Genomic DNA, 16455 nt, shown 5'->3' with positions numbered 1-16455 from the left:
CATAACAGGCATTACTCCCTTCGCTGTGTATGTAGGTCAGTAGCTGCAGTCAGAGCCGCTCTCTCGCCCAAATAAGCAGTCATATAAAAGCGGCCTGAAACAACTATAAACCCAGGGTGAGACTTAAGCATGCAGTGATCTTGCAAATTAATTTAGACTAGATGATGCAAGAGAATATAGCACGTCAACATACCAAAAGAGTGCCATGTGAGGCAACACAGTAAAACAGACTCAACATTATGAGTTTGCATATTCAAAGCCCCGGAGAGGATGACACATGCATATTAAATGCGGTGAACAGGTGCGCAACGATGCTCATACAATACTGAAAGCGGTGTTAAGCAGCTGCGGCTATGGTGCAATAACTGGACATCACATCATCAATTTTTCAGCATCACCAGCTGGTAGTGGACTGGTGTCAGGAGGGAGTGTGTTAACTCATCTTGTGGCTTGGGCTCATCATTAAACACGAGGCAATCCGATACTAAATATTGCTTTATTTCACATAAAAGGTTCGGACAAGTGGGAACAATCAACTTGGTTATTACTCAATGGTAACTTCACAGTATTTATGTAAACAGTGTTACCCACACTTCATGCAGGTGAAAAAAATGATGTCATAGTACACTTGTAGTACCGATTTTTGCTTTACTCTACAACATGAGGTCAGATGTACAAAATACAAAAAGGAGGCGATCGTGTGATATAAATGCAATCGGCTCATTTTAAGAAAGGGTCACGTTCAAGAAACAAGGACTTCAACATATCATACCGTACATTCTAATCTAAATTCCCGTTGAACAAACACCGAACTATTACACTTGTACACGTGACGCTACGCCAGCTTAAAAACAAATGCATTGCAGAGTGTTGAATGTGACTGTTCTTGTTTGATTGCATATTTACCAATGTGTGCTACGCGGGTTGTCTAGGTCCCTGAACTCATCGTGTCATGTTTACTGACATTTATTCAGCAAATCTCAAAAGAGGCACAGCATGAAATAAGTGGTCAAATCTGTCACCATTTCCAATTACGCTTGGAATGAATATACTTCACCTTGAAGCAAAAACAGCACAAGATAAGCAGATTTGAGAAGAAAAAAAAAAGTATTGCCTCCCCGTGCAACTGATTTGTGTCCTTCGGTTATTGGATAAGCCAAAGCCCACGCACCCCTCACCAGTGTAAAACAACACCCAATTTTGTGGAAAGCAAACGGAAACATGATCCGGTTTATAAATGTTAAGTGCTGTGACTATTAAAACAGCAGAGGTCATGTTTGTAGTTTCAGCAAGTTTCTTGTGTGTTTATAATATTGAAAGTGACAAGTGCAAATAGAACAAATGTACCAGAGCGTGGATGTACAACAATTGTCAATCCGGGAATTTAAAAAAAAAAGAAGAAGAAAAAACTCCTACTTTTTGTACCTATATTGTGCAACAAAAATAACATTTTTGATGAGTGATCTTCCACCAATGTGAAATTACAAACTTCCCTTCCCTCCTTCCCAAAAAACAAAAACATTCAAGGATGCAATCATTGTCCGTCTGAAATAAATTAGATAATGTGTAGCAAAAAATAAAATGTTAGCAAAAAAAATAATAAAAGAAATTAAAATGCTACTTAAATAAATTAGTCCGTCCGTGGAGGATTGAGGAAAAAAAAGGAACACAAATCAACTTCAGTTGTTGGAAAAAATACGTGTTTTGTGACTTTAAAACTTTTAAAAGGCCCGTCCGTAAAATACACAATTGCAGTTCTAAAAATCCTTTCACGAAACTCTTAATAAATAGATGACTGCTTTGGAGCGGCCTCATCCAAACAGGTTGGAGAGCGGCCGTGTTCGCTGCGGGGTGCTGGGAAGCTCGTCTCCTCTCCCCACTTCCCCCGTGTCCCTAAAGGAGGCGCTATGTATAATCTGCGCCCTGTGTCGCCCTCGATGTAGCCGAGCGTTCAGCCTGCTCAGAGATGACTTCCGGAACATGCCCCCCTTGGTCTTCCCATTCCCGAGCGCCTCATCGGAGGCTCCCGCTGACTGGTTGAGGAGGCGCAGCGGGTTCAGGTTTCCCTGGAGCACTTTGGGGAACCTCCAGCCTCGTTGGCCCCCGCCGCTGACGTTCGCGTGTTCGTTGTCGGACTCCGCCCTCGGCGAGGTGACAAGTCCTTGGTCCCGCAGGTTCGCAGGCAGCGGCGCGGGGAGGTACTGGAGGGCTCGCCGGCCGCTGTAATCCCTCACATCAGGGTCCGCCTCCCAGTCGGAGAGCAGCACACGCATCACCTGACCATCCAGAAGGACAATGAGCATGCACTTCAAATGCTTCTTTTTGGCCGATTAATCAACATGTTTCCCGAGGCGGAAACAGATTTCAAATTCTGGAACCTATCCTCAGCTAGTTGCGTTTTTTTTTCCCTGCAGGCTAAAGCAATACAAGTGTTGATTTGGTGCCATCTTGGAGCCAAGCAACTATGTTGAAGTGAGCTGAGGAGGAGTTTTTTTGTGCTACCTTGTTGGGAGGTCAAACAGTAGACCATATTTATTGGGATGATTTTATCAGATTCAACTTAAACCAGGGCGGCCCGGTAGTCCAGTGGTTAGCACGTCGACTTCACAGTGCAGAGGTACCGGGTTCAATTCCGGCTCCGGCCTCCCTGTGTGGAGTTTGCATGTTCTCCTCGGGCCTGCGTGGGTTTTCTCCGGGTGCTCCGGTTTCCTCCCACATTTCAAAAACATGCGTGGCAGGCTGATTGAACACTTAAAATTGTCCCTAGGTGTGAGTGTGGGCGTGCATGGTTGTTCGTCTCTGTGTGCCCTGCGATCGGCTGGCTACCAATTCGGGGTGTCCCCCGCCTACTGCCCGAAGACAGCTGGGATAGGCTCCAGCACCCCCGTGACCCTGGTGAGGATGAAGCGGTTCAGAATACTAATGAACTTAAACCACACTCCACAAAACACTTTCAATGTTGGAACAGTCATTATCATGTCTGGCTCGCAGTTCTCAGATTTTGGGGTTTGAGTATCAGCCTTCTCACCACGCTTGCAAGGATTTGCTCCAGACACTCCCGCCTAAGCCCACATTCCCCCCCAAAAAAATCATACTTTTGAGCTTCATGGAAGACTTTTAACTCATTTAGTACCGGCCAATTCTAAACCGAGTCTGAAAAGACGTTTCAAAACGTCTTTGGGAGTGACTGAATTAAACTCGCCCATCGGTGCGAATGTGAGCGTGAATGCTTGTTTTTTGTCTAGACGTGAATTTGTGGTTGACTGGCGACCAAGCCAGAGGGTCAACCCGCCGCTTAACCCAAAGCAGCTGGGATCGGCTCCAGCTCATCTGCAATCCTAATGAGGACAAGCGCTATAGAGATCCTTGCTCTTTGGCATTCCTTGGCAATGAATAAATAGTTACCAGTTGTGTGCACTATGATCCAAAGCTAATGGCATTCAATATTTCATTTGTTGTACTTTAGGTTTCATTGTTCTGAGCTGGTGGAAGGTCATGTTACATCACAGCACAGCACTTCGGTCCCCACAATTGTTTTAAACGTGCCCTCAAAATACATTTGGATGAGACGCGAACTGGATGGGTTGATTTTCCGCAGACATTCACACGACTGTATGCTGCTTAAATCCCATGACCCGGGCCGCATCTTACCTGAGTGTGTCCATGCATGGCTGCCAGGTGCAGCGGTGTATACCCAGCGCCGGACTTTACGTTGACGTTCACGGCCACGCTGTTGTCCTTGGCAAACTTCAGCAACTGGGAGAGCAGCTCGGCTTTGCCCTGCTTGGCGGCCCAGTGGAGGCACGTGAAGCCGGTGACAAAGTCTTTCTTGGCTACCAGGCCGGCCTCCACGGCCAGGAGGGGCTGCAGGCTCTCCCACAGGCCGTCCGAGGCGCACAGCATCCACTCGTGCTCCATCGGGTCAAGGGTCACAGACGGGCAGTCCTCGTCGGTGACGGAGGAGAGGAGAGAAGTCGAATCGCCGTCGCTTCTCATCGAGTCTCGAAGGCGCGGACCTCGATGAATGAGAGACCGCCGGACCTGTGGACGGAGGAAGACAAGGGTTAAAGATGTCGAGCTGACACCCTCATATTGTCACAGACAATTTTTTTTCGTTAAAACTAAAATGCATGTCCAATTTTAGGCTCACCTGTGGAGAACAATTCATCATCAGCTCGATGAAGTTCCTCCGGCTCCCTTTGGGTGTGTTCACATCAAGACTGTGCTCCAGGCCTTCAATGGTGCTGTCCTCAGACAGGCAGCTTGTCAGCAACGCCCGCTGGGACCCTTTGGAAACCCTGCGGGCCCCTCGGACTACCTGGCTTTGGGAGATGGCGGGGTGGTCCAGTTCCGGCACCCCGATCACCGGAGCCGACTCGCGCCGTCTCCTCTCCCTTAGCTTGACCTGCCCACTTCCCACAGAAGTGGTGTCGATCTTGTTGGACTGGGTGGGGTCCGGCTGCTTGACATCATCCATATTGCACGAAGGTGGACTAGAAGCACCTATGAGAATATAGAAACAAGTTTTTTGTCAAGTCAACTACGACTGAAACCCGCATACGCGTTTTGGGAATGTGGCGGGGAGCCATGCAAGAACAAGAACGTGCAAACTCCACACGGCCCAGATTCAAACTCCCAACCTGAGAATAATGTGGCATAGGTGGTTAACAGTCACTATGCTATCTGACTCATATTCCAAATCTTGACATGCACAGGATTGTTTTTTTTTTTTTGCTTCTGTATCCCTCAAATGTCCTGTATAAGGACAGAGGAAAAAGTCTGAACAACTCCCAAGAGTCTTGTTACAGGCACAGTTTTGCTGACCGTACCTTGCTTCGTCTTGGCGTTTCAAAACGATGCGTCGCTAATGTGTGCTTGGGTTCACAAGACCAATTCCAATTTTATATAGAAAAGCAAGGAAAACAAAATATTCACCTTGGTCGTTGGGCTAAAGATGTACATTTTTAGACATCAGGAGGACATCACAGAAACAAACAAACGGTACAGCTATACAATGTTTGCATGAAACTTCATATTGCCTCATTTCAAGGGTTGCAAAGTAGCACCAGATGGGCTGCGCAGAGTGAACCATGCCTGCACGATATTATATAAATCAGACACTTTAATAGCTACTGAACATTAATGTAGATCTACAAATACTTATTTACACGCAAAAAAGAAATGCAATACGGTCAAGGGACAGGTTGGAAGTAGACAAGAGGATGCCAGTTAGTTCGATCAACACTCACCTGTTCGCTGTTTGTTGTCAGGGTTGCCGCTGACGAGATTGTTGTCGTTTGCAGTTTCGCGGACGTCGCCGTTGAACTCGGTTGCGTGCTCGTGGCCGTCCCCGTCCACGCGCGTCACAGAGCGCGCGCTATTAACCTCATTCAAACACACATATTTCACGCCGCTTTCCACTTCCACGACACCGAGTTTGTCCACGACGCGTTTCAAAGCCTCCTCCTCCTTCAACGGGTCACTTGCGCCACCCCAGGTCGTCGCGAAGTGATCGATCAGCTCCATCTGTTGGACTCGCCCTCCTCTCCCCATTAGGAACTCCTGTACGGCCTGAACCGTGCACGGGGACGCCATCATTTTCATTATCCAACCAAATAAATTGTTTACATGACACCAAAACGTTTGGAAATTAGTCCGTTGTCATTTCGCGGTGGTTGACAGCCGATGACAGCATCTCCACAGGGCCTCCTCCTTTCTTCCATCATGGGTTGATCAGTTTTAAGCCATGACCGATAGGGGACGCACATTGCCATTAATCTCCCTCGTCATCGTGTTACATTACCGTCCCCCACGTAAATTTGTAATTAAATATTTTGGAGAAAATGACTTTCTACTGTCGAACCGGAGGGAGTCAAATTTCCTATAACTTTCTTTTTTTATCTTTTCATGCATCTAACATGAAAGTAAGAGAATATGTAAAACAACTGTAAATTTGTTCGTCTGTATAGTTGACAAATTTCCCACACTTTGGGTTTATTGAATGCAACACGCTATAGGACTGTACCAACTTGAAAAGAAAGGTAACTCGTGTAAAAATCGGTTTGATAAAGCAATATGTCGCGCATATTAATTTTCAAACTTTTTATTTTGGGAACAATTATATTTTATAAATTGTAAACTGAAAGTGTACGTCTAATTAGATGGCATTTTAAGTCGATTCGCAAAGACCCTTTGAGACATAATCATCTCTTCTTTAATTTGGTCTAGTCTGGCTGTGGTGAGCCGGTCCCATTCAGGAATATTTTTTGGGGGGGAAAGAAAAGAATTTGACTATTATTAAGTTTGATTGTACTGTGTCTGATACTTTTGGGAAATTTCTACTTTCCATCGAAAAGACATGGCTTCTTCCGATGTTGCGCTGCAACCGGTTTGTATTGATCTCTTTGTTGTTCGCTGTAATAACAATCATAGTCGAGAAGGGAGTGTCTGACGCTACAATGAAGTTAGCTAGTCGTACAACTAGCGCAACTTCTCTCTTGTGCAAATTAAATAACGTTCCCTTTGAACACAACATGGTTTGTTCACATAAATCAAATGCGTTTATCCACCTCGTGTACGCGTTCATGCTAAATTTAACGTCTCAAGTGCTTTGCTCATCGACTTAGTAGAAACATCCATTATCGGAGGGGCGTTAGCTGTCTTGAAAGAAGCAATCACGTCACTCAACTGACTGCTGTGAAGTTTGGGAGACGTTGGCATTTATTATTGCATTCACCAGGAAATCTCAAAAGTGTTCTAACTCATTTAGAACACGTCCATGGGTTCATCTTCGTCCCCTAACAACAGATATTCGATCAGAATATACACCACAGTGGCACCAAACTAGATATGGCTGTCATTACATTCTGCACTTTTGTATTAGAATACGTGTACCTGCCGTGTTGTGTATTGGAAGCACTTGGACAATCACAGAATATTATGACACATGTTATGTATCCGAAAATGTTTCCTTAATCTTTGTTGTGCATCTTTTTTTCATTTTTGGAGTGTGCTATTGTGTTTTTGAATTCTGTGGAAGGTTGTGACAAAGCATATTTTGCGTGTGTATTGTTTTATTTAGGATAAGGGACTCCGGCCTCTCTCTCTGGCAGGCCACGTTGGTTTTGACAGCCTCCCAGACCAGTTGGTCAACAAGTCCACCGACCAGGGATTCTGCTTCAACATCCTCTGCATCGGTATGCTGCTTGACACTCATACATAAAAAAAAAAAACAAAGAAACAAAACGAAACAACGATGTTTACCCAAATAAGGTTTGGAGGAATCCTATTAAACTATGGGCCTCTTCCACTGTCATCATCCCATTTTTCAGTCCAACTCCGGGGCTTAAGTAGAATTGTGAATTACTGTATTTCAACGAATGCAGTCATTGCACGCCCCAATTAATCACCGGGTTTGAATGAATAACTCCGCCACATCTTTAAAAGTTTCTGCTCTTGACTCTGGAGTTGAAAGAGAAATTTATGTTTCTGTGTAATATGGAGCATTGCAGAAGAAAACAAAAATCTAAATGTTTTGATAATGGCCTGTGAAGAAAAACATATTCAGGGGGAAAAAAGAAAGTCATTCTATTCGTTTATCTTATTTTGACGGTCTGTCTTATCTGTCTTCAGGTGAAACTGGAATTGGCAAGTCCACCCTGATGGACACTCTGTTCAGCACCAACTTTGAAAACTTTGAGTCGTCTCACTTTGAACCTGAGGTGCAGCTGCGGGCTCAAACCTACGACTTGCAGGAGAGTAACGTGCGACTGCGCCTCACCGTGGTTAACACGGTGGGATTCGGAGACCAAATGAACAAACAGGAGAGGTCAGAGCGAGCCAACGAGCGAGCCAACGAGCGAGCTTGTGATTTGCGACGCCACCGTTAAAACCATCGTCCGTCTGTCTTACAGCTATCAGCCGGTGGTGGACTATATCGACAAGCAGTTTGAGAGTTACCTGCAGGAGGAACTCAAAATCAGGCGCTCCCTTTTCAACTACCACGACTCGCGGGTCCACGCCTGTCTGTATTTCATCTCCCCCTCGGGCCACTCCCTCAAGTCCCTGGACCTGGTTACCATGAAGAAACTGGACAGCAAGGTAAGAAGGTAGTCTGGTTTATATGGTTTGAAGGCTGACACTTTTCTGACGCATGTAGTAATTTGCAGGCGACAAGATAATGGCACTGAGCAAATAACTGGATTCTTGGGCTATCTTCAGCCCTTGGAGTGTCTCAAATAATCAATGCTGTGACTGCGTTGATGTTTATTAGCAAAATTAAGGGGTCGATGTACAAGGAGAGGGATTATTTTAGCAATTCTCTGCACAACAGGCTATTTTCATTGCAGCGTATTGCTTATTATTTTTTAGGTGTTTTTGTGAGTGTGAGCCACTGTGGTTGAATTTTTTTTTTCAGTTCCATAGTCATCTGACAGTAATGCAAGTAGCTGCAAAATTATTATTATTTATTTGGCCTTTAGAAGCTCACTGGAAGGAAAGTGGACTGAATTGCATTGTGGAGGGAATCTCTCGCCACATCACAAATCGATTCTATTACAATTCAGAGGGCTCTGATTCATCGATAATGTATTATTTTCTGTGAATTTAACCCTGGTAGTCCACCGCTTGCGATAAATGTAAAATTATGTCTTTGAATCAAAGGCAAAGGCATTCGGAAACACACGAGAGAGCTGAAACGTATGGGGGGGTTCTCAAATGGCCTAAATTTCATGACGTCACCGGCTGATAATTCTCAGGCATTGCAGCAATAATAAAAAAGGTTTCGATTCCGTAATCTTCACAATTTACATATTTTGCACCATAGAGACCCATTATAATTCATATTTTTGAATGCATCGTAAACCTAACGTGTAAACATGCATTTCACGCGATTTTTACGTCAATCGCTTTGTTTTCGCTTGGACAGACGTATGCATGCCACATTGTTGGGTTGAGGTCATTCCAATTGTGCAACTTTTAGGTGGCGCCAGAGGATCGCAAATGAGTTTGCCTTTTTGCAGGAGGCTTCAAACCAATGCATTTTACATGAACACGTCCGGTCGGGATTGTTAGTAGGGCTTGGTTGGGACCTCCAGACACAATCTTTTTTTCCTTTTGCAAAAAATAAAGAATAAAAAATCCCAAAGAACTAATAAAAACTATATATGTATGGATAGCACAGATGCCTCTGAACATTTTGAGTGTTTGAAAAAAAATGTTTGTATAACACAAAATACATCATTACAAAAATTGTAAAATGCGTAACTTAGGGTTTTATTCATTTGAAGGACCCAAGGGTTAAAATGTATTCTTACTGTGATTACCTACGGCTTTAAAAACTGCGCTTGCAGTGGCCCAAATTTGTACGATGAGAATAAATTAAGTGTATTTCTATTACCTTTAAAACGGAAGCAGCGTTTGCTCATATTCCCCCCCCCCCCCCCCCCCCCATCACTGTAGAAAGCCAAATTAATATTCCAATTCTGCGTATTGGCAAAATCGTCTAAGATAATGGCCTTGGTAATTCATTTTCAAGTGAATGTTTGAGTCAGGCTCCATCACAGTCTTAATCACACTCATTCACGCCAAGTGGTCAACACACTCATGAGTCTTGCATTTAAGGAAAACATTCATTTGTACCACTGAGATGCCCCCCCCGTCATCAAATCATGAGGTGGCGAGAGAAGCCCAACCCATGACTGCGGAGGTGGCCACAACCTTTCCCATGCTCTCTTGTGTGTCACTGTGAGGAAGTGCCAGCAACAGAGGATTTGCATGTGAAAAGAGACACACACACACACACGAAAAAGCGCCGGAATGTCGCTACACAGGCACACGCACACACTGGAGTTGTCTTTTTTCCGTCACTGTACAGACAGATAGGCGGAGAGGGAAAGAAACATTTGATGGTGAAGGGATAGTCAGCTCCGCAGCTTGTTTTGTGCGCTGCCAATAATTTTTTTTCTTTTTTTGGGCTGTGGGGGTGTTTGACACCAAAGCTCGAGCAGAAAAACATTCCTGTTTTTGACACACACGCGCACGCACGCGTGCACACAGACGGTCAGGAATGTGGGGTGGCTCGGACGGCAAAAGTGGGCCGCTGAGCCACAAATAACATCGGAACTCATCGTTGATGCGCTTGCCCTCTTGGTGATATTTCCTTTTAAGTTTCCTCTTATTGAGTCGGCCTCTTTAATGGAATATTGAGCAACCTCAAACATTAAAATATTTAACCTCGGTGCGACTTCGCTCCACAACATTGACATTTCAACGTTGCAGAAGAAAACGTGAAAACATCGCACACTGTCGAGATGAAACGGCATGTTTAGAGTTGCGGTGTACCTACCGTGTGTTTTAATTCGCTGAAAATTCATCGGTACTGTGATGTCACCGCGTAGGTGAACATCATCCCCGTCATCGCCAAAGCGGACACGATCAGTAAGAGCGAGCTGCACAAGTTCAAGATCAAAATCATGAGCGAGTTGGTGAGCAACGGCGTTCAGATCTACCAGTTCCCCTTGGACGACGAGGCCGTCGCCAAGGTCAACACGGCCATGAACGTAAGCGCCCGTCCGTCCACACGAGCTCCGGCGTGACTCTCTTTTATTTATTTTTTCTGGCCCTTGCGTAGGGCCATCTGCCTTTTGCCGTGGTGGGCAGCACGGAAGAAGTGGCCGTGGCCAACAAGATGGTGAAGGCTCGTCAGTACCCCTGGGGGGTCGTCCAAGGTAGGTTTGCTCGGCGACCGCAATGTGAGTCACAACTGTCGTCGGTTCGCAAACATGTCACGTTTTCCACCTTCACCCCAAATAGTTGCCGTTCTACTTCTGGATTCAAATATTGGCAGATTTAGTTTCCAACCTCTCCTCCGTCCTTCACTTTAAACCTCATATTTCCACTCTTTATTAGAACCTGTCTAATATTCTGAAGAATATTCAGAATATTCTGAAGAATAATATTCGTTTCGTCTCACAATGGAGAAATTCCCAATTTACAGCAGCAAAGTTATGAAAGGAAGACAGTAGAAGAACAAAAACTCGAGGAGCTGCTGTCAAGACAGCCACTCTCGCGGCGCCATCTCAAAGTCAGAATAACTTAACAACAAAATAATACAGCACAACACGTAAGACGCAGACAGTCATTCAAATTAACCGCTTTTCTGCATGCACTTTGTTGTTTGAAGCAGTTATCAATGAAAAATAGCGCTTTGATCCCATGTTGGTATCAAGTAACTATGTTGATGTGACGGGAGGAGCTTCTTGTAGACAGGCAGTTGTCTACAAGAAGTAAAAAAAAAAAAAAGTAAAGCTTTGCCACCATTTTGTGGCATCTGTCCAAAATTCATGAGCTCATTCAGTACCAGCCAATTCTGGACCAAGTCTGAAAAGACGTTTAAAAACGTCTTTGGGAGTGAATGAGTTAGCTTTCTGACTCTTAGCTTTTTACTGACTGACATCAAAAACATAGTGGCCCTCAAGGACCCGGCGCTTGACACCCGCTTATGCGGACATTGTCTGCCCGCCATCCCATAATCACCCCCCCCCCCCGCCGTGTCGCCGTAGTGGAGAACGAGAGCCACTGCGACTTTGTGAAGCTTCGGGAGATGCTGATCTGCGTCAACATGGAGGACCTGAGGGAGCAGACGCACACGCGCCACTACGAGCTGTACCGACGCTGCAAGCTGGAGGAGATGGGCTTCAAGGACACCGACCCCGAGTGCAAGCCCGTCAGGTGACCGCCGTCGCGGGCTGTGTCCGCGCGTGCCTAATAAAGCGGGAGCGTGTGGTAACGCCCGCGTGTGTGTGCGTGCAGTCTGCAGCAGACCTACGAAGCCAAGCGTCAGGAGTTCCTGGTGGAGCTGCAGAGGAGAGAGGACGAGATGAGGCAGATGTTTGTGCAGAGGGTCAAGGAGAAGGAGGCGGAGCTTAAGGATGCAGAGAGAGAGGTCAGGAGCTGCTGCCGTATGATCCATGAGTTGATTCTTCAGCTCATGTTTGCAAACAGATCAGGATTTTTCAGTAAAGAAAAATAAATGTGAATTGAAAATGGTGTTTAAGTGAAACTATAATTTGTTGAAAACTGATTTTTCTTTCCTTCTCACATCCTCCCGGTTTCCCTTTTTTTCCACGTTCCAGTTGCAAAGCCGCTTCGAGCAGCTGAAGCGCCTCCACGCCGAGGAGAAGTCGGCCCTGGAGGAGAAGCGGCGCCTCCTGGAGGAAGACCAGAGCTCCTTCGGCAAGAGGCGCGCCGCCGCTCAGCTGCTCCAGGCCCAAAGCCTCACCGCCAATGGCAAGAAGGACAAAGATCGCAAAAAGTAAGGAAGATGAGCTTTTTCAAAATCATTCTTCGGTTTCGTGGCCGTTCAAATTCCCCGCACTGCCACCAGATGGCGACAAAAGCACTGCTTTGCAAAATGGTAATTCGTGCTGAGCTGAAAAATTGGGAAACTCTTCTCGTTACTCTCACCGAGTGGCGGACAAACTGAGCAAATGTTTTTGCAAAGACTAACGCTCACAAACAGTTGTTCTTGTATCCAAGAATTTTATACATGTTAAAAAATTGATGACGAGAACAACCGTTTGCGACCATTAAAACTGTTTCTGAAGTTTCTGAAACACTCGCGAGGCTTTCGGGGACCTCTTTTTCTCAAATCTGCGGTTGTTCAAATGATTCAATTGTGATTGTTTTGATGAAGCCCGCTTGCCGTCAAACCGATTCTCACCCCGTTGCTGCATTCCCACCCCCAAAACCAGTTCTGGCTTCATGTGAAGAATTGAAGAATTGAACTCCAGTCCGACCAGCTACACCATTTCCCAAAAGTCTTTGTGGCCAGTCTCAAACACTAACCTGAAGCCTCCCACCATCATTATCATTATCATCATCATCATCATCATCTTCACCAGCAGCAACACATTAGTGTGTTTTCAGCGCCAAAGATAAGACAGTACGTTGTATGTGTACACTTTTTTTTTAAAATCTAATGTGTGGGGTTGTCTGTTTTCTTTTTTGTATGTATTCTTTTATATCTCCATGATATACCTCCTTTTCTTGCTTTTAAGCTTGTTTGGGGTCAATAATGGACCGAACCTCGAATGGTTTTAATGGTACATTCATGTCTTTGACATTGTAAAATGCGCTCACCGGCGGAGTGGCTGCAGAGAACAAAGCGGCATTTGTCCGACCTTTGTCATTCATCCTTAAAAACTCAGTCCTCATCATCCTTTGATCTGAACGTTATTATAAACCCGTCAATAGTGTTTCAGAAAGCAAATTTCGCCTCCATTAGTTTTAACTTTCAACGTCTTTGTGTTTACTCATGCATATTTACATACACTAGACTAGACAGAATGCGTCCTTTCGCTTGCTCCGCTCGTTTCTGCTGACACGCGCTTGTTTCAATGTGCGCAACAATGCTGAGTCATGGGGGGTGCAGGGGGGGGCAAGACGAAGAGGCAACAATACTGTACTTTGATGCATTCGTGTCTGGGGACATAGCTCCGTGACGTGCACTTTGTAGCATTTGAACACAACTCGGCGGTGCTGCTTTCTTATCGCGTGACACTTTACACTTACACTTGTGTTCCACATGTGTTACACGTGCCTTATGTGTGTCCAGCTTACTGTAGGAAAAAAACAACAACAAAAAAGAAATCACTCTGTTCTTGTACACGCAGTGAAACACACTAACGGCTGATGGAGGGAACCTTTTTGTGTTTGAACTACGCTCGTATTTATGAAATAAACAGTGTTACTCAGGAGGCTTGTTCCTTGATCGTTTTTTTTCCATTGAAATATCTGTGCAGAAAAAAAAACACGAATAAAAATGACAAACTGGAATTAAAACCAAGGAAGAATGAAAATCCCAAGACAGCATCACCGCGCGCAAAAAGCAGAATTGCCGCGGATGACGTTCAGTAATCTTCCGCAAAAAAATAGCATGAACCGAATCACAATCTTCTTCAGATAAATTTAGTCAAACACAATTATGTGCCGCCATCTAGTGGCGGAAAGTGGAATAACACCCCGAAATAAACAGGAGGCAGAACATACAGTAATAAGCTAACAAAAAAACGGATCAACTAATATACCTCGATACATTTTCATGCAGAATTGTTTTATGCGAAACATTAAATGTTCGATTTTCCACGAGTGTGAATTGCCATCTGTCCGGTGATTGGCTGCAGACTAGAACATGTACCCCGCTAGCGTAGACACCAGGGCAAGCAGTAAAATCATTTCAGACATGTTTGGACAGACACTGTGATGCAATTTGACAAGAAACATTGAACTGAAGGACAATCCGAGGTTGTCTCAGCTTTGTGTTATGAAACCACTGAAGACCGCCGCGCTTTGGAAAGGGAAAAGATGCGGGGGGAGTGAGGCACGTCCTCCCCGCAGCGCCTCACCTTGCGGATACGCATGCACACACAATCTGGCAGACAGGAATGGCGTCAAGCGTTGAGGATGTGGATGGATCCCCTCACACACACACACACGCACACACACACACACACGCCCTTTCCCGCAGGAGGCCGCAACACCTCGCGGACCGGGCGCTCGGAGGCACCTTCACCTCTCAGCATGACGTAAAGCTTTTTGATGGGAGCGGGTGTTGCGGGTTTTTCCCATGAAAAGCTTTCTTCAAAGATCTTGAAAGAAAATCGTACATGCAAGTTTTTTTTTTTATTTTGCTCTCGTCCCTCTAAATGCTAATGAGGCTTGGAAATCGTCCGAGAAGTTACTGTGGGGGTGCGGGGTGAAAGGAGATGAAGGGGAAAGAGCAGCTTTATCTTTATTGAACATCCCTCACCTGTGTGTCTTTGAATGCGGGCGCATCGGGGGGGGGGGGGGGGGGGCACACCATTAGGGAGGTACACGACTCCCAATACGACACATAAAATAAACAAAGCCGTTGAAGCATTTTACTCCATATCCTCGATATCCAACTTGAGGTTTGTGTACTAGTACACATAAAATTCAGTGCAATAGCAGGACGATTCAGCCGCACGAGTGCAACTCGTGCCACTTTTCATCAACTAGTGCTAGGTCCAACCAGGAGTCACGTGTCGCACACCGACCAGACCAAAATGGCTGCAAGTTGTACATTACTGTAAGTTGCAACACATACGGCGCATTTGACAAAGTTGTACTTGCCTTGATATTTGTCCTACTAATGTGCAGAAATGGCATACTGTTGCAGGAAAAAAAAACAACTCACTAGTAAAGAACTAAGAGCCAACTAGCGTATGCATATGACAAGCAAAGCTATTTCTTCAAAATCTTTGAAATCCAGTTTAACTCATTCAGTACCAGCCGATTCTAGACCAAGTCTGAAAAGACGTTTAAAAACGTCTTTGGGAGTGAATGAGTTAAGGTCCACACTTGACTTCACTTCAAAGCAACTAGTACCAAATGACATCGAACAGGATGTGCTGCACAAGTAACTCTACTTAAGTGTGTGTGTTTTGGATAGCTGCTTTCCAAATGAGCTTGGAGTGTTGTAGTTACGCACAGGATTACGTAATCTTGAGGGTATTCCGATAAAGTGACCTTGGCTACAAGAGATGTGATTACAAACTGCTCCTAGTTAGATGTGGTCCAGTTTTACCTCACTACAAAACTAAAATTATAGACACACTTAAAAAAATAAAAAATGTCACGGATGCTTTATTATCGCTTTATTATCTATTAAGTGCACATGGACCGAATATTCCGTCTTGATGAGTGAGACTTTGTAAACCGAAACTCGTCATGTTCTTTAGGTCAGAGAATAGGTGTTGTACAATGCTTCATTGAGATACACACACACACACACACACACACACACACACACACACACACACACACACACACACACACGCATGCGTAGAAAAATAATCAAAATATGTCAATTTTTTTTAATCAAAGGCATTTATTGCGAAAAATGCACTTGACATGGAAAAAACAAAAACAATCAAGTCAACCACGGGTCATCAGTACAAGACGATGCATCATGATCACATGGTAGAGCGCGCCGAGCACAGCCAGCGCCGAGCATGACTTCAATGGCACCAAAGGCCTATAAATATTCTGCACAATATAGAATTAGATAGAATTTTTTTTTCTTTACCGTTTGCTGTACACAAAAGAGACCTGACTCAGTCCTGATGAGCGTCCACGCCATTATTTTTTTTTTCACGTGTAAGAGCTACATACCGAGGCCTCCCCTGATATCCACTCATTCTCTCGCACACACACATACACACAAACTATTCATTTCCCATTAGGACAAATTCACCGTCGGAGACTGCACAGTGGTAGCCGAGAGTATGAAATGACGTCATCAATGTGAACATTAGTTCTCATCTTGGACTTCAATTCGCTTTGTTCTCCGCTCTGTGCTTTTCTTCCGCGTAATTTGTGAATCCAGCTTTTCTCCTCTTCAACGTTGACCATAATCGGCTTGACAGAGTTGCT

General features: G+C 44.9%; 2 protein-coding genes across 2 annotated transcripts; one reads left to right on the top strand and one right to left on the bottom strand.

Moving 5' to 3' along the window:
• Positions 1-480: 480 nt before the first annotated feature.
• On the bottom strand, positions 481-5768 carry sowahca (sosondowah ankyrin repeat domain family Ca). Its single transcript, XM_052081677.1, has 4 exons — positions 5250-5768; positions 4151-4503; positions 3652-4041; positions 481-2276 (listed from the first exon to the last, which is right to left on the bottom strand). The coding sequence occupies exons 1-4, from the start codon at positions 5602-5604 to the stop codon at positions 1812-1814; spliced, it is 1563 nt and encodes a 520-aa protein (XP_051937637.1). The 5' UTR covers positions 5605-5768; the 3' UTR covers positions 481-1811.
• Positions 5769-6218: 450 nt separating this feature from the next.
• Positions 6219-13755, top strand: septin10 (septin 10). The gene is made up of 10 exons (XM_052081685.1): positions 6219-6388; positions 7082-7196; positions 7633-7828; positions 7914-8100; positions 10398-10559; positions 10631-10727; positions 11562-11730; positions 11812-11944; positions 12135-12313; positions 12753-13755. Exons 1-10 carry the CDS (start codon positions 6359-6361, stop codon positions 12766-12768), a joined length of 1284 nt encoding a protein of 427 aa, XP_051937645.1. The 5' UTR covers positions 6219-6358; the 3' UTR covers positions 12769-13755.
• Positions 13756-16455: the final 2700 nt, after the last annotated feature.

Source organism: Hippocampus zosterae, chromosome 12 (assembly GCF_025434085.1).
Source record: "Hippocampus zosterae strain Florida chromosome 12, ASM2543408v3, whole genome shotgun sequence".
In the NCBI taxonomy this organism is placed as follows: Eukaryota; Metazoa; Chordata; class Actinopteri; order Syngnathiformes; family Syngnathidae; genus Hippocampus; species Hippocampus zosterae.
Note: the sequence above shows the minus strand (reverse complement) of the source record. Positions and strands in the feature narration are given on the sequence as shown.

Bases quoted from the DNA above. Each gene is read 5' to 3' on its own strand.
- sowahca (XM_052081677.1), bottom strand. From the start codon at position 5,604: ATGAAAATGATGGCGTCCCCGTGCACGGTTCAGGCCGTACAGGAGTTC. The intron at 4,504-5,249 runs GTGAGTGTTGAT...ATATTCTCATAG, and splicing joins TGACAACAAACAGCGAACAG to GTGCTTCTAGTCCACCTTCG. The intron at 4,042-4,150 runs GTGAGCCTAAAA...CTCCGTCCACAG, and splicing joins TGATGAATTGTTCTCCACAG to GTCCGGCGGTCTCTCATTCA.
- septin10 (XM_052081685.1), top strand. From the start codon at position 6,359: ATGGCTTCTTCCGATGTTGCGCTGCAACCG. The intron at 7,829-7,913 runs GTCAGAGCGAGC...TCTGTCTTACAG, and splicing joins CAAATGAACAAACAGGAGAG to CTATCAGCCGGTGGTGGACT. The intron at 8,101-10,397 runs GTAAGAAGGTAG...GTCACCGCGTAG, and splicing joins TGAAGAAACTGGACAGCAAG to GTGAACATCATCCCCGTCAT.